The 21,372-nt window shown below is 47.4% G+C and overlaps 1 protein-coding gene across 2 annotated transcripts in view; it reads right to left on the bottom strand.

Moving 5' to 3' along the window:
* STK31 (serine/threonine kinase 31) overlaps positions 1-20,367 on the bottom strand; it is a 121,839-nt gene extending 101,472 nt beyond the window's left edge. The window contains exons 1-3 of one of the 2 annotated variants that reach the window (XM_068236019.1): positions 20,181-20,367; positions 3,630-3,666; positions 3,491-3,543 (exon numbers count right to left, since the gene is read on the bottom strand). In XM_068236019.1, the coding sequence (XP_068092120.1) occupies positions 3,491-3,543; positions 3,630-3,657 (81 nt within the window). In that variant the 5' untranslated portion in view covers positions 3,658-3,666; positions 20,181-20,367. Of the gene's footprint in view, positions 1-3,490; positions 3,544-3,629; positions 3,667-16,260; positions 16,308-20,180 lie in introns of those variants that run through there. The other variant, XM_068236020.1, reaches the window with a different exon arrangement.
* Between the last annotated feature and the right edge of the window lie 1,005 nt (positions 20,368-21,372).

Here is a 21,372-nt window from a genome sequence, read left to right as displayed (position 1 = left end):
CTTCCAGTGTGAACTAGACTTAAGGCCTGGGCCCCACTAGAGCACTTTTGGCATCGTTTTTGGATCGCAGTCAATTCCAATTCCTTTGTCAATGTACTGTAAGTGTATGGAGTAGGACCCACAGGAGCAACTACGATTAAGGCAAATCGCATACTCAGGTCATGCAGCATTTTGGGAGCGACTGTGCTCCAATACAAAGTATACGAGCGCTTAAAAATCGATTATGAATAACTTTTCAAAAGCGATTTTGCAGCGATTTGGGGGCCAACTGTGTTTTACTTAAATTAAAGGGCAACTGAAGTGAGAAATATATGGAGGCTGCCATATTTATTTCCTTTTAAGCAGTACCGGTTGCCTGGCAACCCTGCTGATTTATTTGGCTGAAGCAGTGTCTGAATCACACCAGAAACAAGTTTGCAGCTAATCTTGACAGATATGACAAAAATGTCAGAAACCTCTGATCTGCTGCATGCTGGTTCAGGGGCTGTGGCTAAAAGTATTAGAGGCAGAGGATCAGCAGCATATTGGTATTGCTTGAAAGGTAATAAACATGGCAGTCCCCATATACATCTCACTTCAGTTCAAGTTTAATATTCTTTTTGGGTATTCGCCTTCTGCCCATTTACCCACCCCTCCAGTAGTAGTGGTCACAGGGGCTTTAGTGATTGGAGCTAGAGAAGCCCCTACGGCCCCTGTGCTAGGGGGAAGGGCTACGGGTGGAAGCCGGACATCAAGACACTAAGTGTAAAAGTTTATTCCCACAGGAAAAACAAAACCTCTGACAATTGGAAGTGCTGAACTGTACAGAGTTTCCACAGGCCCGGGAATCACAGTCGCAATTGCTCTGGGGATTGCTGCAAAAGTGCATGAGTGATTACAAAGCGCAGCAGCGATCTACAGTGGATCCCAGGCCTTATAGGGATTCAGACATCATTAAAAAATAAAAAAACATTGTGGGGCATTTTAACTCTTCCTCAAGCTATTTAAATTTTAAAAACATGAAAAAAAAATTAAAGATCAGTAACTAGTGAAAAAAAGAATTAAATTTGTACTTCTACTGGCCAGGTTTCAGGAAGACATAAGAGGCAGGTCCCTGGCCATAATCTATGATAGGTTATGCAATAATAATAATAATAATAATAATAATGGGCTATAAACACACAGGTGGCGTGAGTAACAGCAAAGGGCACATAAGGCCTACAGGAATAAGCACCCTCAGTGGTTCAAGAACCACATCAATACAGCTATGCTTAAAGAGAACCAGAGATGAAGCACCCTCGTGAATTTTATCATAAAAATCAATGAGAACATGACAGTAAACACCTACCATGCTTTTATTTTTGTTTTTCTCTGCCTAATTACTCTGCTATCAGCTGTGATAAGAAGCCACCGACTGAGTAGTCTAAGATTGACCTGGAATCAGATTAGCTGAGTCCGTCTGCTGTGTGAAGTCATTTCAAGCCCTCCCCCTCCTGACTCAGCCTTCCTGCTTTGCATACACAGCTGGATAGGAGTTCGGCTGTGTATAATTACCTCCTCCGCACGTCTGCCTCTTCTGCCGCTCGATCCAAGCCCTGGTCGGGAGAAATCCAGGTCGGGCTTCTGCGCTGCGGGAGGATGACGTCACCGGCGCTCCTCAGCGTGGACGGGGGCATGCGCATTTGGCCTCTCTATACTGCGCATGCGTCCCCCAAGCTAGGCTTGTACGCTGAGCAGCGCGGAAGCGCTGCTAGCGTACATAGTAACAACTTGAGCTGCTCATGACCCGGAACTAGAAGGGCATGAGCCGGCGGCCATCTTGGAAATCTCCCGGGGGAAAAATATAAAAATATGACAAATAAGGCACACAACAGCGGCGAAAATAGAGGTAAAGTGATTTCCTCTGTAAGGGCTATTGAAATATATATATTTTGTGTGCTAGCATTCATCTCTGGTTCCCTTTAAAAGGACATCCAAGGTGAAAGTTAACTAATGAGAAACAATTGTATCTATCCTCCGCCTTCTAAAAATGATGTTTTTAAAGTGTATTAAAAAAAAAAAAAAGAAAAAAAAAAGTTTTCTATACATACCTGGAGCTTCCTCCACCATTCCCGCGAATCGGTCCCACGCTGTCGTCCTCACTCTTCTCCAGCTCAGATACCGGATCCTGTAAGTTCTGTAATTCGCAGCCAGTCTGCACAAGAGACGTGCCCCCTCTACAGCCGCTGCAGCTGTAGAGGGGGCACTTCTCTTGCGCAGACTGGCTGCGAATTACAGAACTTAAGGGACCCGATACCGGAGCTGGAGAAGAGCGAGGACGACAGCGCGGGTCCGATTCACGGGAATGGGGCTGGAGGAAGCTCCAGGTATGTATAGAAGACTTTTTTATTACGTCTCTGGTTTCCTTTAAAGTGAATGGGAACCGCATTTAAAAAATATTAGATAGATACTTACCCAAGGAGAGGGAAGGCTCTGGGTCCTGTAGAGCCTTCCCGCTCCTCTCCTGGTCCCCTCGTTCCAGTGCTGGCTCGCCCAGTAGCAGTATTTGACTAAATTAGTCAAATACTGCTTTACCCGGCCGAAGGAGGCTTCAGAAGTCTTCAGGGAGCCCGAGTGCTCCTGAAGAAGGGCGGCCCTGTACTGCACCTGTGCAAGCACGCTGTCTTGCATGCTCACGCCTGTGCAGTATGGAGCCGCACATTTTCAGGAGGACGCGGCTCCCAAAGACTTCCAAAAACCCTTTCGGTGGGGGACTGAAACGGGGAGCCAGCACAGGGAGGCCCATAGCCTTCCCTCTCCTTAAGTATTTGCTTCTTTGATTTTAAAATGCGGTTCCCATTCACTTTAAAGGTAACCTAAACTGAGAAGGATATGGATTTTTCCTTTTAAAATACCAGTTGCCTGACTTCTGCTTATCCTGTGTCTCTAATAATTTTAGCCACAGCCCCTGAACAAGCATGCATATCAGGTGCTCTGACTGAAGTCAGACTAGATTAGCTGCATGCTTGTTTCAGGTGTGTGATTCAGCCACTACTGCAGCAAAAGAGATCAGCCGGACTGCCAGGCAACTGATATTGTTTAAAAGGAAACATCCATATCCCTCTCAGTTTAGGTTCACTTTGAGGTATCACAGTTTTATTTAATATTTAAATATTCTACTTTAAAGTTTATACTGTTTCATGGCCTCCTCTCAATGACAGCATCATTGAAGTATGCCAGAGCTAAAATCTGTGATCTCTTTCCTACTCTCAGAAGCCATATAGTGCCAGGAAAGTGTTATATGGCTGCAATTCCTTATCAGTGAGGGTTACGTTAAACTCAAACCGGAATAGAAACTATCACTTGCATACCTGATTTTTAACTCTTTCAGGCCGAGAAAGAAAAAAGAGGAACACCACCTAGTTATATGTGTGCGCTTAGCACTGTACATACACGTCTATCATGTCACCTCGAATGCCATTTAAATAGAGAAAAAAAAAGTATAAATGTAGAAAGGGCAATAAGCTTATACCTGTCCCCAAAATGTGACTGCATCCTCCACATGGGAGACATATACCTTCTCCACTGCAAAGAGAAATAAGCCACATAAAGCACAAAACAGTTGTTTATTTTGCTTTATAGTCAGATACTAAAAACACTTATTTCATTACCTTTGCTCAAGTCAGAATCTACATCCATGATGGAAAGCTAAAAAAGGTAAAAAACAAAAAAAAAAGGTTAAAAAAAAAAAAAAACAGTAAGCGTGAACCTAACAGAATGTTGAAAATATATACTCCTCTCTTCTCAGGTCTAAATGCTCACATCATGGAATACTTTAAAGGACAACTGAAGTAAGAGGAATATGGAGGCAGCCATATTTATTTCCTTTTAAACAATACCAGTTGCCTGGCAGCCCTGCTGATCTATTTGGCTGCTGCAGTGTCTGAGTCACACCAGAAACAAGCATGCAGCTAATCTTGTCAGAGCTGACAACAATGTCAGGCACACCTTATCTACTGCATCTTTGTTCAGGGTCTATGGCTGAAAGTATTAGAGGCAGTGGATCAGCAGGAGAGCCAGGCAACTGGTATTGCTTAAAAGGAAATAAATATGCCAGCCTCCATATCCCTCTCACTTCAGTTGTCCTTTAACAATCTCCAGACCAGTCTCCTCCCCAAAAAAGAAACCTTAAAGGGAACCTAAACTGAAAAGGATATGGATTTTTCCTTTTAAAATAATGCCAGTTGCCTGACTCTCCTGCTGATCCTGTGTCTCTAATACTTTTAGCCAAAGCCCCTCAACAAGCATGCAGATCAGGTGCTCTGACTGAAGTCAGACTGGATTAGCTGCATTCTTGTTTCAGGTGTGCCATTCTGCCAAAGAGAGGAAATAAACTTGGTAGCCTCCACAGTGTTCTCCCGAGGCTCTCTTAGCTGGGTGCTCCACCCGACTAGTTTTAGTGAGCACCCAGCTGCCATCAGCTTGCCTCCTCATCCTCTTATACTGTAAGCAAAGTTGCTCAGAGAAGAACCTCCCCTGAATTTCCTCATTGTCCCCCACCTGGCTACTTTTTCATGCCACCCAGCTGGAAAGTTGTTGTCCTTTAAAGGGAACCTTAACTGAGAGGGCTATAGATGTTTCCTTTTAAACAATACCACTTGCTTGGCAGTCCTGCTAATGCTGCTAATCTCTGAGCAACTTTGCTTACAGTATAAGAAGAGGATGAGGAGGCAAGCTGATGGCAGCTGGGTGCTCACTAAAACTAGTCGGGTGGAGCACCCAGCTAAGAGAGCCTCGGGAGAACACTGTGGAGGCTACCAAGTTTATTTCCTTTTAAACGATACCAGGTGCCTGGCAGCCCTGCTGGTCTATTTAGCTGTAGTAGTGTCTGCATAACACCAGAAACAAACATGCAGCTACACTTATCAGTTCTGACAATGTCAGGAACACCTGATCTGCTGCATGCTTGTTCAGGATATATGGCTAAACGTTTTAGAGGCAGAGGATCAGCAGGGCTGCCAGGAAACTGGTACTGCTTAGAAGGAAATAAATAAGGCAACTTCCATATACTACTCACTAGAGTTGTCTTGTGAGAGGGATATGGAGGCTGCCCCATTTATTTCCTTTTAAATAATACTAGTTGCTTGGCAGCCCTGCTGATCTCTTTGGCTGCAGTAGATTTTTGTCAGAAACATCTACCCTGCATGCTTGTTCAGGGTCTATGGCAGAAGTATTAAGAGGCAGAAGATAAGCAGAATGCCAGGCAACTGGTAATGTGTAACCTCCCTAGCGTTCTGGGCAAGCTGAGCTCGTCCAGAGACGCTAGAGGGCACCACTCAGGCCCTGATGGGCCGATTTTGATAATTTTTCAAACACGCAGCTAGCACTTTGCTAGCTGCGTGTTTGCTCTGATCCCCACCGCTCGCCGCGAAAGAGGACCCCCCCGCAGACTGGTAAATCGTCGCCAGGCTGCGCTTTGGGGTGCATCGGGAGTCCGTGACATCACGACGTCGATGACATCACTCCGTCGCCATGGCGATGGGGGAAGCCCTAAAGGAAATCCCGTTCAGAACGGGACTTCCTTATGGGCGTGATCGCCGGCGGCGTTCGGAAGGGTGGGAGCAGGAACGGGAGAATCATCTAGCTAGCACTAGGCTAGCTACATGACCAAAAAAAAAAGGGCGGAAAAAACCCTCCCGCGGGAGGGTTTTTTCCACCCGTTTTTTTTTTTTCTCTCTCCCATGTAGCTAGCCTAGCGCTAGCTAGATGATTCTCCCGTTCCTGCTCCCTCCCACCTTTCCGATCGCCCAGCAGGTTAATCTCCCTGGCGGTCTATTAAAACCGCCAGGGGGCAGCGCAGCACTTACATTTTTTTTTTTAATCTTGTAGCTAGCCTAGCGCTAGCTACATGATAGCCGTTGCGCAGCGGAATCCTCCCACACCCTCCGATTGCCTATGGCGATCAGCGCAAACAGTTTGGCTTTTCCCGTGGCCATGGCCATACAGAGACAGTTGGAGCTAGGATGCCTTAGGGGAACCAAAAGAACACGTTCAGACCTGTTGGAGACTGCGAGACGGGATGGAGTTAGGGCTGATAAAGTGACTTTTGTCACAGAATACAGTATGGAATTTACAAAAATCACTAATATTGTGAGGAAATATCTTCCAGTACTGCATTCAGATCCTAAACTTAAAAAAAATTCTTGATGGCGGATGCCGTTTTTCTGCCAGAAGGGCTAGAACTCTGGGCTCCATCCTCTCACCCAGTCTTTTCAGGTCTCCCTCCTAATCACATACTCCTACATGGTTGGCCACGGTGGGTTCATACCCCTGTGGCTTCCAAACCTGCAATTATTGTCACTGTCATAAGCGAGGAACTATAGTGTCTTCCTATTTATTTAACACCAGCTTTCCCATCAAACAATATGTTAACTGTAACACGAAATATACCATTTATGTCATATCTTGTTCTCAGTGTAAGATTCAATATGTGGGTTGCACGACCCGCAACTTAAGAGCACGAATAGCTGAGCATTATTGTGGCACACATTGGAAAACTTTTCAAAAGTCAGCAGTCTCTAAACATTTTGAAACTGTACACAAAGGTGATCTAAAAATCATTCAGTTTTCAGGGAGTGGATAGAGTCACCTTTCCTACTAGAGGAGGTGACATACAGAGACTTATTGAAACGCGAGGCCTATTGGATTTATAGGCTTGGCACTCGCACACCCTCTGGCCTAAATAAACGCTGGGATTTAAACCTAGTATATGACTACTGACTAGTATAGTATTCTTTCCTTTTTGTACTTGCCTTCCTTCAGGTGTTCTCTTGTAGTAATGTTGTTGTTCCAGTGGTTATCTTTTTTACATTTATCTTTTTATACATTTTGTAACATTTTGTAAACTGTAAGTTTGCTTTTACTGTTTGTATGTAATGTTTCCCTTTAAGGACCTGGCTGTTCGGTATGAGGGGTGGAGTCATCCCTTCTAACCATTTATAAGCCGCTTCCTTAAGGCTGGTTTCACAGTGGGACGTTACAGGCGCACGTTAGAGCAGCCTGTAGCGCACCCCACCGCACAGCAGTGAAAAATCAATGGGCTGTTCACAGTGCCCACGTTGCGTTACAGTGTAACGCTGCGCCATAATATAACGTACTGCATGCAGTACTTTGTAAGCGGCAGAGCCGCGTTAGACTGTTTCACATGCTCAGTAACGTTGGGGAGGAGCGGAGAGCGGCCAGGCACATGGCTAATTAATATTCACTACACTCAGTGATGTGCAGTGTTTACTTCCTGGAGCGGCCGCTCTGTGCTGCGATTGGCCGGCGGGACCACGTGATGCCGCATGTGCACAAGAGTACGCATCACGGACGCCAGAGTGAGCTGCACAACGCGGCTTACTCTGACGTCCAAAGCAGGGAGCACCAGGCGTTGCGTTAGGGGCACGTTATGCGCCCATAACGTCCCCTAAAACGCAACGTCCTGGTGTGAAACCAGCCTAACAGGTTCACTTTGACTATGACTAAGGGCTGATTGTAGGCCCGATACGCGTTAGTTGATCCTGTGATTTTATTGCACCACTTTTTGTCATGTTGAATTTTCTAATAAAGAACAGACATTTTTTCACCAAGCCAAGTCTGGTCTGCGGATCCTTTTTCTATGGTTTGTGCTAAAGGACTGGCTCTCTAGATCCTGCACCGACTGGTATATGTTACTATGGGGGTAGAGCGTTCATGAACTTGTACCTCACATTAATGTTTGTAGTTAATATCTGTAGATTGTAAGCCTGTGGGCAGGGTACTCCTTTTGTGTCCTACCTGATCATGCACCTCCATTACTGTGAACCTATGCTATGCATCTGAGTGAACCTAACTTGCCCAATCTCCATGCTCCCCTCCAGTGACTTACTAAGCATTACCTTGTACTCATACTGTGCTGTGTGATCTGGTTTTCTGTTATTCCTGTATTGTCATATTGCTGTATGTCACCCCTAAATATTGTCTGTAACCTAAACTAATGTTCAGCACTGCGTAATATGTTGGCGCTTTATAAATACAATAAATAAAATAGTTGACCGCAAAACACGCTTTGTTGGTGGTCCTTGAGGACAAGGTTGGGAAGCCCTAACAAAGTGTACCCAAGCCAAAGCTTGTGTACAATATCAGATACTTGACTAAAGAGAGAAAAGCCTCTGGATTCTAATGAGGCTTACCTCGCTGTCCTCCAGTCCCCCATTGCCATGCGTTGTCCCCAGAAGATTGCAAGAGAGGGCTTGTTAGCAACTACATTGGTGCCGCGCTCCTCTTCTGTCATAAGCGCAGCCGTACTGCATCTGTGCAAGCTTCAGCTTAGGTTCTCTTTAACCCTCTGGGGCCTGGCTGCCTAACTCCCTTTAAAGAGTAACTGTCAGGCTGCAAAAGCTAATTTAAACCTCTATTCTCCTGTGTTAAACAGTTTAGAAGGAAGCCAAAAAGGCAATACTAAAGTTAAAAATCTCTCTTAGTTTTGATGTGTGCTTATCAGCAAAGCTGTTAGACCCAAGCTCTTAAGAAGCCGAGAGCCGCATACCATACAGCAAAGCATTCTGGGGCCCTCCCCTCGGCTGCTAGTGATAAGTTACAGGGCTCCTGTTACAAAAGCAGCAGCTCACAACATTGAAAAAACTCCCGGCAGAGTACACTGCAGGAGTCCGCTATTGTTCCTAGCCACATGGCTAATTAATATTCACTGCACAGTAGTGTTTTACATTACCGATCTTGTGAGTGAATCATCAGGAAACAGGCAGGACATGACGACACATTTGGCTTCATAGGAGACAGACAAACATGGAACCTGCCATAAGCTGTCAGGAGCATCATTCTCTGCAAATACTATATAAAAATTCTGTGAAATCCAAACGTGGACAGTGAAATGCATATGTAATGTAAGTACAGCCAATGTTTAGCTACTGATATATGTGTTTATTTTCTCTGAGACCCTATACCTAACAGCTCCTCTTTAAAGAGTAACTGTCAGGCTGCAGAAGCTAATTTAAACCTCTATTCTCCTGTGTTAAACAGTTTAGAAGGAAGCCAGAAAGGCATTAGTGAAGATAAAAATCTCTCTTACCTTTGATGTGTGCTTATCAGCAAAGCTAATTAGACCCAAGAGGACGCAAGCCGCATACTATACTGCAAAGCATTCTGGGGCCCTCCCCTCGGCTGCTAATGAGACGTTACAGCAGCTTGTAATCAGTCCAGCGCGTAGCACTGATAAATCTCCAGGCAGAGTACACTGCAGGAGTCAGCTATTGTTCCTAGCCACATGGCTCATTAATATTCACTGCACACTGTGTTATTCAGTAGGAGCTTTTCTGTGATCAGGAAGCAGGCAGGACATGACGACACATTTGACAGAAAAACATGGAGCCTGCCATGAGCTGTCAGGAGCATCATTCTCTGCATATACTATATACAAATTCTGTGAAATCCAAACGTGGACAGTGAAATGCATATGTAATGTAAGTACAGCCAATCTTTAGCTACTGATATATGTGTTTATTTTCTCTGAGACCTTATACCTAACAGCTCCTCTTTAAGGACCCCCATTATGGCTAGTTAGGCATGGAGTCCCCCAGTATAGCCAGGTGTCCCCCATATTGCCAGCAGCCTTTACTCACCCTCCCAGGCTCTAGCGATGAGCAGCTCTAGCCCCCTCCACTCTGGCCAGCATCCCAGCTCATACTGCTGCTAAGTTCCGTCTTGTGGCTTGATGACGTCGTCAGGCCGGGACCCAACACTTAAAGAGAACCCGAGGTGGGATTTTATTATGCTAGTGGGCACAGAGGCTGGTTGTGCACACTAACACCAGCCTCTGTTGCCCCATGGTGTGCCTCCAAGACCCCCCGGCGCGCCGCTATACCCCCCGCAGTGCTGGCGACACGCAGCGTGTCGCCACACAATGTTTACCTAAGCGCTGTCTGTCAGCACCGCTCCCCCGCCTCCTCTGTATCGGCGCTACGCGCCTGTGTCCCTTCCCTCCCGCTGATTGGAGGGAAGTGACGCGGGCGGGTAGCGCCGATACGGAGGAGCTGCGCTGACAGACAGCGCTTAGGTAAACATTGTGCTGGCGACATGCGTGTCGTCAGCACTGCGGGGGGTATAGCGGAGCGCAGGGGGATCCTGGAGGCACACCATGGGGCAACGGAGGCTGGTGTTAGTGTGCACAACCAGCCTCTGTGCCCCACTAGCATAATAAAATCCCACCCCGGGTTCTCTTTAAGGCAGAGCGAGCAGGGACGCCGACTAGAGCAGAGGGGAGCGACGATCACTGGGGTAAGTCAGGAAGGAGAGTCCCAGTCCTCTTCTTCCCCGCAGATCTCCCCTGCCAATAGTGGTCACTACAAATCGGCCAGCGATCGTAGTGATCAAGAGCCAATCGCGATGGTCCCTGATGTCAGCTGTCATCTCCCCTCTCGGTTGCGCACAATCGCGTTGGGAGAGGAAATGGCAGGTGGCGTAAATCCTATGCTGCATAAGAGTTAGGCAGCCACAAGTGCAGCGTAGGAGTAATGCTGCGCGATCACAAGAAGGTTAAAGGACAACTGAAGTAAGAGTGAAATGGAGGCTGCCATATTTGTTTCCTTTTAAACAATACTAGTTGCCTGGCCTCCTGCTGATCCTACATGCATCAGTAGCGTCTGAATCACACACCTGAAACCAGCATGTGGCAAATCCAAAGACATCTATTTTTCATATTTGTTCAGGGTCTATGGCTAAAAGTATTAGGGCCTGTTTCTACTTGTGCGCAGTGGAATCTTCATGAATTTGCATACGGATGCAAATTCGTTAGTGCTTCTATGTGATTTTGCATATGTCTGTATGTATGCGAATTTAACCATGTCAGTGCCTGTGTGCTTTTACATTGGTTGTATGTGAAATCGTATGTGAGTTCACATACCGAAACCGCATGCAAATCGCCTAGCGGTGTGCGGGGAGCGAATTCTGATGGCTCTGCCGTGCAGATTTTTCCTGCACACGAAACCGCAAACAAATCCTGACAAGTGGAAACAGCCCCATCCACTTGTATTGCCTATGCAAATTCGGAAATGGGCCCTTAAGACTATTTATACTAGATACGTAGCAGTGTACCTCCACAAAAATAAGATTGCATCACAAAAGCAAAGAAAACGCACATCACACGTTCTCAGTGACACGTATAGCGCAGTATACATTTGATAGACTTTTGCTTGCACCACACCACCAAACGCCATGTTGCCTGGTTACAGGGACTTGTAGCACTGCCCACTGACGAGTGTAAAACGCCCCACTGAAATATAATGACATTGCGTTTTGATGTGATTACCGTCTCCATTGCAACCCAATGGACATTGCGTGAAAGGGGTGGCTACGTTCATAGTGGTGCAGCATAATGGCCACTTTGTAATGTGGCTTGCCGTAATGCACTACCAATGCAACGTTCAGTGATGCAGGTGCATTAAGGACATGTGACATTGTACCGCAAAAACAGCGTTTTTAGTGAAGCATACTTTTTATTGACTGTATGCTTCACTGTATACGATGCAAAACGTGGATAAAGTGCAGCGCTGTCGCATTCCAGCTGCGGCCACTATGAACCTAGTATTAGAGGCAAAGGATCAGCAGGATAGACCGGTAATTTGCATTGTTTAAAGGACAGGTGTCAGTAAGGGTTCGTTTCCACCATAGCGAATCCGCATGCGGCGGCGACATGCGGATTCGCTTGGTACATTGAAGTGGCCGGGGCTGGTTCCATATGTGCGGCGTGCGGGAGCGATTTGGCGGCGGGCCAAATCTGCACGACGGGACCCACAGAATTCGCCTGCGTCGGGAATCCGTGCGAATCGCCGCTAATGTATTTAATAGGAAAAACGCATGCGTTTTTACCCGCGATTCGCGTGCGATTTCGCACCTTTTTCAATGTTATTTTGCCCTGGCAGTGTCATGGTTAATTTCGCATGGCACCCTGCCATGCGAAATCGCGGGTAAAAACGCATGCGGAAACGCATCCGCATGCGTTTTTACAAGCGTCGGGACGCCGGCGAAATCGCGTCGCAACAGTGGAAACGAGCCCTAAAACAAACGAAAAAAAGAAAAAAAACCAAAACTCTGGCAGCCTACCTGCCCTTCGTCGCAGCTCTGGTGTCCCGGGATCCCCTCCGTTGCAGATGCCAACATCACCAGGTAGGCAACTTCTGCGCCTGCACAAGTGTGCGCTGCTCACGTGGCCTAGACTGTTCTGCGCAGGCGAAGTACTGCACCTGCACAGAACGCTCCGGTCAACGTGAGTATGATCGCAATGCTGACCTGGCAAGGTTGGCATCTGCAATGGAGGGGATTCCGGGACACCAAGGCTGCGCCGAGTGACAGATAGGCTGCCAGGAGCTGGAGGAAGCCCCAGGTAAGTAAGACCCTGTTTTATTTTTTCGTTTTGTTTTAACTCGCACCTGTCCTTTAAACCCCCCACCCCTGGTAATCCCCAGCTGAGTTCGGGCAAGGACTCAGGAGCTGAAAGGGGCAAGCCTGAGCTCAGCTCGGGCTGACTAATACCGTTGCTCCTACCGATTTCGTGGGTCCCGCACGCGATCAGAGCTTCTCTCTCCCCAGCCACCAGGATCCCCTTTACCTCGCTCTTGTTCCAGGATCCCGGCGGCCAATAAGGACTGCGGAGCGGCATGATGTCATGAAAGGGGGGGGGGGGGGGCGTGCAACAGTTTAAAGTGGACCTGAACTTTTGCCCAGGGCAGAATGAAAACTGAGAAATGGACCCTGTATGTATATAGAGAGTTTAGCCTGTCTAATCCCCCATCTGGACCCCTCGATCTGCTGCACAAAACAGAAGGAAACAGAGAAATGCAGCCTGTATGTATTTTGAGAGTTTAGCCTGTGATCCCCCATCTGGCCCCGATCTGCTGCACAGGACAGAAGGTAAACAGGGAGAAATGCAGACAGCATGCATGTCAGGAGTTTAGCCTGTCTAATTTCTCCTCATTTTCCTCTAATCACAAGTTGTAGTTTGATCTCTACCCTGTCACCTGACTGCCATGGCAGAGATGGCAGATAAGCTCATTTGAAACCACAAATATAACAATTTGGTTCCCAACTGCTTCTGAGCTAAGTGCTTCTGCCATGGGCGTCCGCAGAAGAAAAAATAGGAGGGGGGGGGGGGGGGGGGGGGGAAGAGAGCAAAGAAGCCATGCGGTGCATGTAAAAAAGGCCTGGCCATGGACCCATATGTGGTTGTGGTCACGGATGGAGCCAAATTTACATGAATTTAGCAATGGTGGGACATGAGACTAAGATTATGGTAGGGATTAGATTGTGAGCGCCTCCGACACAGGTGCCCCCCATTTAGTTAGTGACAGGTTCCCCCACTCACCACCAGTCATCCCAGAAGCCAGCGTCAGACCTCAGAATCAGTGAGACCGGGCGCACGGCCCCCACCCCATGGACACCGCACTGCATATGTGGAAGTGATGTCACATATCAGTGCTGTGTCCCCAAAGTTCTAGTGCCCGCACTCACTGGTCACCGGCTTATATGAGGTCTGACGCTGGCTGCTGGCACTCTGCGTATTACATTATAGGCAGCGGGGACAGCCACGGTATATATGTACATACTGTATAGTCTGGTGCCTTATTTGTACAGTTTCACTATTTTTTAAGTTTATAAATGTAATTATTTCAACAATTTTGTGTTCCAGTCTTAATTATACGCAGAATGCCTACCAAACCTTTATTCTGATAATATTTTGGTTAGTTAAGACTTAAAGTGAACCTCCAGACTAAAAATTTACTCAGCAGCACTGGAAAGGCCTGGTCTCTCTTTAAGGCCTGGAACCCACTGAAATCCGCAAACGCAACCACTAGCGTTTTGTCTGAGCGGTTTGCAAGCGGATTCATGCGCGTTTTCGGTCGCGTTTTGCAACAGTGTATTTTTTTGCTCAGCGGTTGTGTAGCGTTTTGCGTTTTTATCCTGATTGGTCCTGTGAATTATTTTTAATTTTGTTACAGTGTGCTGAACCGCAAAACGCTAGCAAAACCGCTCAGTTTTGGTTTTGCTGAGCGTTTCTGCTAGCGTTTCAATACTTTACATTGAAGCGCTAACGCCGTCAAAATGCTGCAGGTCCTGCGTTTGCGTTTCTGGGAAATGCAAACGCTCCTGTGGAAGCTGCCCCATCCATTAACATCAGCTGAGCGTTTTGGCAAAACGCTAGCATATCGCAGCGCTGCCAAAATGCTCAAAAAACGCTCTTGTGGGTTCCAGCCCTACAGTATCACAGCATCAGAACTTTTTTCTCTTATACAAGCCTCATTTTTAGCTGCACAGAAGAAAACTGCCCGGGCATTTTCCCCTAATGCTGTGCAAAGCATGATGGGATTTCTGATGATGTTCTCGTTCTGCTGTTTTGGTGCAATTTTTTTTTTTGTTTACATTTCGAATTTGACATTTGAAGCCTAGTGCGTGCAGCTGGTAGGGGTGATCAGGACACAGGACAGTTGGAACTGTGTCTCCTGCTCCCTGTCACCTCCTTTCAACCAAAAAGATGGCTGCCCCAATGACAAAGATGGCAGCCCCCATGAATCACAAACATTTGCCCGTTCTTTTAAAACAGGGTGGGTAAGAGATTATCTATTCTAATTAACATAACTAATGTAACTTAATGACAGTATGTTTGTTTAGGCTGAAGTTCCCCTTTAAGAATTGGAGTTTTTTTTTACTGCTTTTAGATCCATAAATCCAGACAAATGCACCGCCAGGGAGGTTAGAAGCAAAAAAAAAGTCAGCTTTCCCTCTCACTTCAGGTGTCATTTAAAACCACTTAACGACCGCCTAACGCCGATAGGCGGCGGCTGGTCGTTAAGTGGTTTTACATGGAAACGAGCGGCCTTTCCATGTCAGTTCACGGAGGGCGTCTCCGTGAACAACCTGCGAGCCTCCGATCGCGGCTCGCAGGCTAAATGTAAACACGCAGGGAAGAAATCCTGTGTTTACATCATACGGCGCTGCTGCACAGCAGTAAAGGAGATTGGCGATCCCTGGCCTCTGATTGGCCGGGGATCGCCGGCATCTGATAGGCTGAAGCCTATTAGAGGCGGTGCAGGACGGATCGCCGGGTTGAAGTCTGATCGCCCTGCGTGCCTGCTGATCTGTGCTGTGGGCCTAAGAGCCCACACAGCACAGATTTCTGAAATATAGCCCAGTCCTTAAGTGGTTAACTGTTTCCAGACCAAGCTAATTGAAATCTACGCCATTTGGGTGCTGCTATCCCTGCCAGGGCATAGATTTCAATAAGCCCTTCCAGTGTTCTCCCCAGAATATTTTTCCAGCCGGGTGGCATGAAAAAGTAGCCGGGTGGAGAGGGTCACACTGGGGGGGGTTGACTCACAAAAGTGTGAAACACGCGGGCCGATCGCGCGCAAACTTTCCTTTATCACGCGGAGTAATGGTGTATGCGCGTAAACCTCGGCGTGCCGAGGTTAGGTACTACTGGATGGGTGGGGACAACCCAGGATAAAACACACACGCACGCACGCACGCACGCATTAGAACACTATAAACACACATACACCATACAGGCACTAAAACACTATAAACACACTATCAACACACAAACCATACTCTCACACACCAAAACACACACACACACACAAATCATCTGTCATAAAATTACTGTGCTATGAATTTCAAAAGGAGGCTGCTGAATAAAGTGCTCTGAAGTTTAGACTGCAATAACCACAAGTATTTTCCAAGTTTAGCTAAGATTACAGCTAAACTGCTTTTTTTTTTTTCCTAGGTCAGTAATGTCACCGTTTTACAATCAGCAGAAATCTTCTGCAAAGTTACAGCTCTCCTCTTCACATTAGTCATTAGTGAGGGTAGTACAAGTGTGTGAAGCTAAACTAATTCTGTCTGCATATAGAAGGCATTTACCACACAGCAACGGCTGCAAGACAGCACCCCTCCCCCGTTGTGACAGGAGACTTGCCGGAATGAATAGAGCTAGGTGTCCCGCAGTACAAGTTTATCTGTCCTGCGTGTAACTTCACAGGAGCTTTCCCCGCCCCTCTACACTACGAAGGGAGCTGGGGAAGAGGGCGGAGATAACGTCCTGAATAACAGCGAGCTGGCTGCACAGACACAGCCGCTGCTGCTGTAATGATTCAAGAGGAGGAAGTAACTGCCACAGACCAGGGCAAACGGCAGAGGGCAGAGTCAGGTGGGCGCTCCGCCCTGCTGAAAGGCTCTGGGGAGAACACTGCCTTCCACGATTCTCATGCTCACCGTGTCGCTGCACCTGCTCACAGCAGTTTCCGTATCATTGGCTGCTGACCCTGTGATCACTGAACAAAAAACAGCTCGTTTTTGAGGGGAAAAAAAATCTGATCCTCAAAAGTACTCAAAAGGTGAGTAAAATGTAGTTTCACCTATCTGGTGCTTCTTCCAGCACGTAAAGTCATTTGGGTCCCTCGTCGCATCTCCGGTCTTCTCTCATCTCCACTTGCCACCTCTGAAGATCACTGACCCCTGGATGGGTCGGCGTCTTCTGTGTGCGGCCGAACAAGCCTATGTCATCGGAAGCGTACTGTAGGCCCACCCCCGTGCAGAAGACGCCAACCCATCCGGGGTTCGTGGACCTTCAGAGGCTGCCAGCGGAGCAGAGGGAGAAGAGCGGAGATGCGGCGAGGAACCCAAATGACTTCTAAGGGCTGGAAGACGACCCAGGTAAGTAAAACTACATTTTTTGTCACCTTGTCAGTCCCTTCAGGTGCCAGAGACAAGCGTACAGAAGTGGTTAATAATCACAGTAAATCTAAAAACAGGTATTGAAGTAATACTTAACACACGTAGTGCATAATATGTTCATTACAAACTGTAGAATGGGGTTTAATGGAGTAGCTACTATAGCGCGCGGTATAGCCACCATAGCGCGCGGTATAGCCACCATAGCGCGCGGTATAGCCACCATAGCGCGCGGTATAGCCACCATAGCGCGCGGTATAGCCACCATAGCGCGCGGTATAGCCACCATAGCGCGCGGTATAGCCACCATAGCGCGCGGTATAGCCACCATAGCGCGCGGTATAGCGCGCAGTATAGCTAGTATAGCGCGCAGTATAGCTAGTATAGTGCGCAGTATAGCTAGTATAGCGCGCAGTATAGCTAGTATAGCGCGCAGTATAGCGCGCAGTATAGCTAGTATAGCGCGCAGTATAGCTAGTATAGCGCGCAGTATAGCTAGTATAGCGCGCAGTATAGCTAGTATAGCGCGCAGTATAGCTAGTATAGCGCGCAGTATAGCTAGTATAGCGCGCAGTATAGTGCCAAAGTATAGCTAGTATAGTGCCCCCGCCTCACCCAACAACCCCCCCCCCCCCCCCCCGCGGCCGCTGCGGTTATTAGCTTACCGTGCGGCTTTCAATAGTCTCCTCTCCGTCTCCCGGGCATGTAAATAGTTCACAGCAGCTCGCTCCACAGCAGCTGCTGTGTGATGACAGGAAGCTGTAGGCAGAGCGACTTCCTGTAACGGCGATGTGTATCGCCGTTACTATGGAAACCGCTCTGCCTACAGCTTCCTGTCATCACACAGCAGCCGCCGTGGAGCGAGCTGCTGTGAACTATTTACATGCCCGGGAGACAGAGAGGGGACTATTGGTTGCCGCACAGTAAGCTAATAGCAGCGGCGGCCAGGGGGGTAAGGGGGGGGGGAGGAAGACCTACGACCAACGAGACTCGCAAGCCGGCCCCCAACTTTTGGCCCACTTTTGGGGGGTCAAAAATTTGGCTTGCTTGCGAGTATATACGGTACTCTTTAGACTAATGGAAACCAGGCAGAGATGTCTCCATTACTTTGTTGCATTTGCAAACACAATTTTCCCCAATCACAATGGTTCTGCCTGATGCATTTTTGTGTGACTGGCCTCCTATACAAAGTATAGGAGCGCAGGAAAATTGCATTGCAACCTGAATGTACCAATACAATATAATCATAACCAGTTTGCTATGCAATTATACTGTCTGACGCAAGGCTATGTGTCAGTGTGGATGTAGCCTTAAGCTCGGTTCACATTCGTGTTTAAAAACTGTCTGTTACCGGATCGGAAGCGAATAGATCCAATGTTAACCTATGGATCCGTTCACAGCCGTCTGTTCGAACAGGTCCGTTCCGCAAGTTTCCTCCTGCAGCAATTTTTCCGGACCGCTGAGCCCAGCGGAACGGAAAAGGGAAGATGAAGCACTGCCTTGGGGCAATGAGACAACGGAACATTTCTTCATACTAGTGAAGAAACGGACTGTTCTATCCAGCAAAATTCACTTTGCTGATGGGGATCTGATCTGGGGGAAAACAGCGACTTAACGCAAGTGTGAACTGGGCCATGGTGATGTATATTACTTATTTTTAGTCATTTAATGGAGAACCCAAGGTGGGTTCTACGAATTCAATTAGTATACAGAGGCTGGCTCTGCATACAATGACCAGCCTCTGTTATACTGTTTCCCCCCAGCTCCCCTCTGCTGTCCCCCATAAATAAATCACCGTGCTGGCGACACGCAGCGTGTCACCAGCCGGCTGTTTACATGTGAAGTGTCAGTGTGCTGCTCCCCAGCCTCCTCCATAGCGCCGGTCCCCGTCCCTTCCCTCCAAACAGCGGGGAGGGAAGGGACGCAGGCAGTGACCGGTGCTAAGGAGGAGGCGGGGGAGCAGCAAACTGACACTTCACATGTGAGGTAGGTAACTGGATTCCTTGAGTTTCAAACAAGATGCACATTAAATTGTACAAATAAAAATAATCAAACTGAGGTAAAAAAAAAAAATAAAAAAAAAAAAAAAAGTCCTGACTATTTTTTTCAGCTGTGCAAGTTATTTTATGTAAAAAAATTTTTTATAAACCAGGTTTGTTTACAACACAGTTGAGGTTTCCTGCTGACTCCCCTAAAGTAGACTAGTGCCAAACTTTTCACATGTTCTACATAGGCAGAGGATCCAACTAGACAACTTTAAGGGCCCGTTTCCACTATCGCGAATCCGCATGCGTTATCCGCATGCGGTTTCGCATAGCCAATACAAGTGGAGGGCCCCGTTTCCACTTGTCAGTAATCCTGAGCGTTTTTATGTGCGGGAGAAATCTGCACGGAAGAGCCCTCAGAATTCGCACCCCACTATGCGAATCGCCACTAATGTATGAAATAGGGAAATCGCATGCTTTTTTTGGCATGCGTATTTTACAGTGATTTCGCATAGAAAGTAATGTTAAATCACACAAGCAGTGACATGGTTAAAATCGCATCAATACTAACCTATGCAAAAATCGCAGTCAAATACGCATGCGGAATCGCACGCAATTTCATCCGCGGGGAATCAGCAGTGATTCCGCACCGCACAAGTGGAAACGGGCCCTGAGTGAGTGGTCCCCTGGGCTGAACCAGATCTTTGCACACAACTGATCCAATTCAATGAAATGCAATTACCTCAAAAAGTTGAAGCAGGATTATACAAGCATTGTATGCAAATAGCTGTAGCTTTAAAATCAACCAAATTCCAACTTGCACCAACTCAAAAGCCAAACCCGATCGGGTCTGCTCTACTGCGCAGGCGGCTTACACCAGCACAGTACAGTGGACAGAAAGCTGCCACTGCACAGGATTGCAGTGCATACATATTGCAGGCACTACTACGCCTGCAGCACAACCCACATCCTTGTGGGCAGTATTTTTTAGGGAGACTGTGCTACATCCCTGAGGCTTAGGAGGATGGGGAAGCCTCATTAGAATCCAGAGGCTTCCCCCTCCTGAGGTAAGTTTCCCTCAAGGGGTGTTCTTTATTGTTACAGTCTGTTTGACAGCTTGATCAGCTCTCAGGATAAAACATTTTCATATCTAATCATCCATTAGGAGAAAGCAAATGAAAAACAAAAATATTGCTGAAAGTGAAAAGCTGAAATTGTAAACAAGACAGCCTGCAGATTTATATGGGTTTGTTGTTGAGCCACAGCCCATATGGCCATCAGCATATCCAGTTATCTCAAATAGAATCAAGCCTGTCCTACACTGTCTCACGTTCCCACACTAGAGCATTCATTAGAGTTAACTGATGGAAAGAGAGAGCACTTCCCGCCAATGGAAGACACTACCAGCCCCGCTACGCATCTCACTCTTCTGACTGGGCTGATGACGGGGAGACCCAATGGGCCAGAAATACTCACACACGCTCGTCTCCTCTACCCCGCACCACTAAAATGGCTGAAAAAGGGTGCCCACGCCCAATGCTATCCTTGGCTCCTCAGCAACTCTCGTTCCTAATCTCACGAGATCCCACTAACACTGGGAAGCATTCCAAGTCGAGCAGATTCCGCCCCTGCGTGCCTCGTTACTTTCTGTGCGCAGAGATCACGTGCTCGGAGTGCTCTGCAGTATCGTGGGGAGGCGGAAGTCGGGAACACAGCAGGTCATATGCGGAGGGGTTCCCGGTAGATGCACGCGATAAACAGCAAGCGAAGAGGCAGTAATGGAAAATTACCCCCAGGAAAATACATCGTTTCACGTGCTTCTCTCAAAAGCGTAACGGATTAATGACATGCTTTTTACTGCGGTCTAAATGCTATGTAATTATCAACATGCAGAAATTGTATTTTTAGCCTTTAAAATTAGGTGTTTATGTCCATAACAGCAAGCTATGCAGATAATACACATGCCTACCAATTTTTTGACAAAGAGAACAACTTTTATGCCACTGCCATATTTAAACAATGTGGAAATGTGCTAGTCTACCAGGAGGGACTTGTCTTAGGCCTCGTTGACATTTAGCGCAGATGGCTGTGCGATCGCAACGCGTACGATCGCACACCATCTGTGCTACTATGCGCTGCAGATCCCATTCACTACAGTGAATGGGGGGTACACATTATTTCGGCACCGCTCAGTTCGGTGCGGGGAGAGCCGAATGACGGCTTTCCCCACTGCCGCAAAACTCCGGGGTGGCGTTAAATATTATTCCCCCTCCGAGTTGTCACAACTCGGAGGGAGCTGTAATTTGGGGTCTGGCTCCCGCCAGAGCCCCGAATTTCCGCTACGCGGGGCGCACATCATGACATTGCTGCTATGATGGTGCCCAGTTTCGGCTCTCAGAGCCGTGCTCCAAAATGTACTGATCCGGTGAATGGGATCTGCGCTGTGATTCCTGAAACTGCAGGCAGCAGTGCGATAGTGCATCGCACTGCTGCGCATCACATAAGATGGGAACGGTACAAGGGCTGTCTATGCCCTTCTACCGTTCTTTCTTGTCGCACACTATGCGCTCTGCCAAAATGTGCATGGCGGCGCGCATAGTCTGAAAGAGCCCTTATATCAACGTCTCTATTCTGCTTGCAGCAATTTGGTCGTACCCATTAATTTGAA

The sequence above is a fragment of the Hyperolius riggenbachi genome, chromosome 5 (genome assembly GCF_040937935.1).
Source record: "Hyperolius riggenbachi isolate aHypRig1 chromosome 5, aHypRig1.pri, whole genome shotgun sequence".
NCBI lineage: Eukaryota > Metazoa > Chordata > Amphibia > Anura > Hyperoliidae > Hyperolius > Hyperolius riggenbachi.
This window is presented reverse-complemented; position numbering and strand designations above follow the sequence as displayed.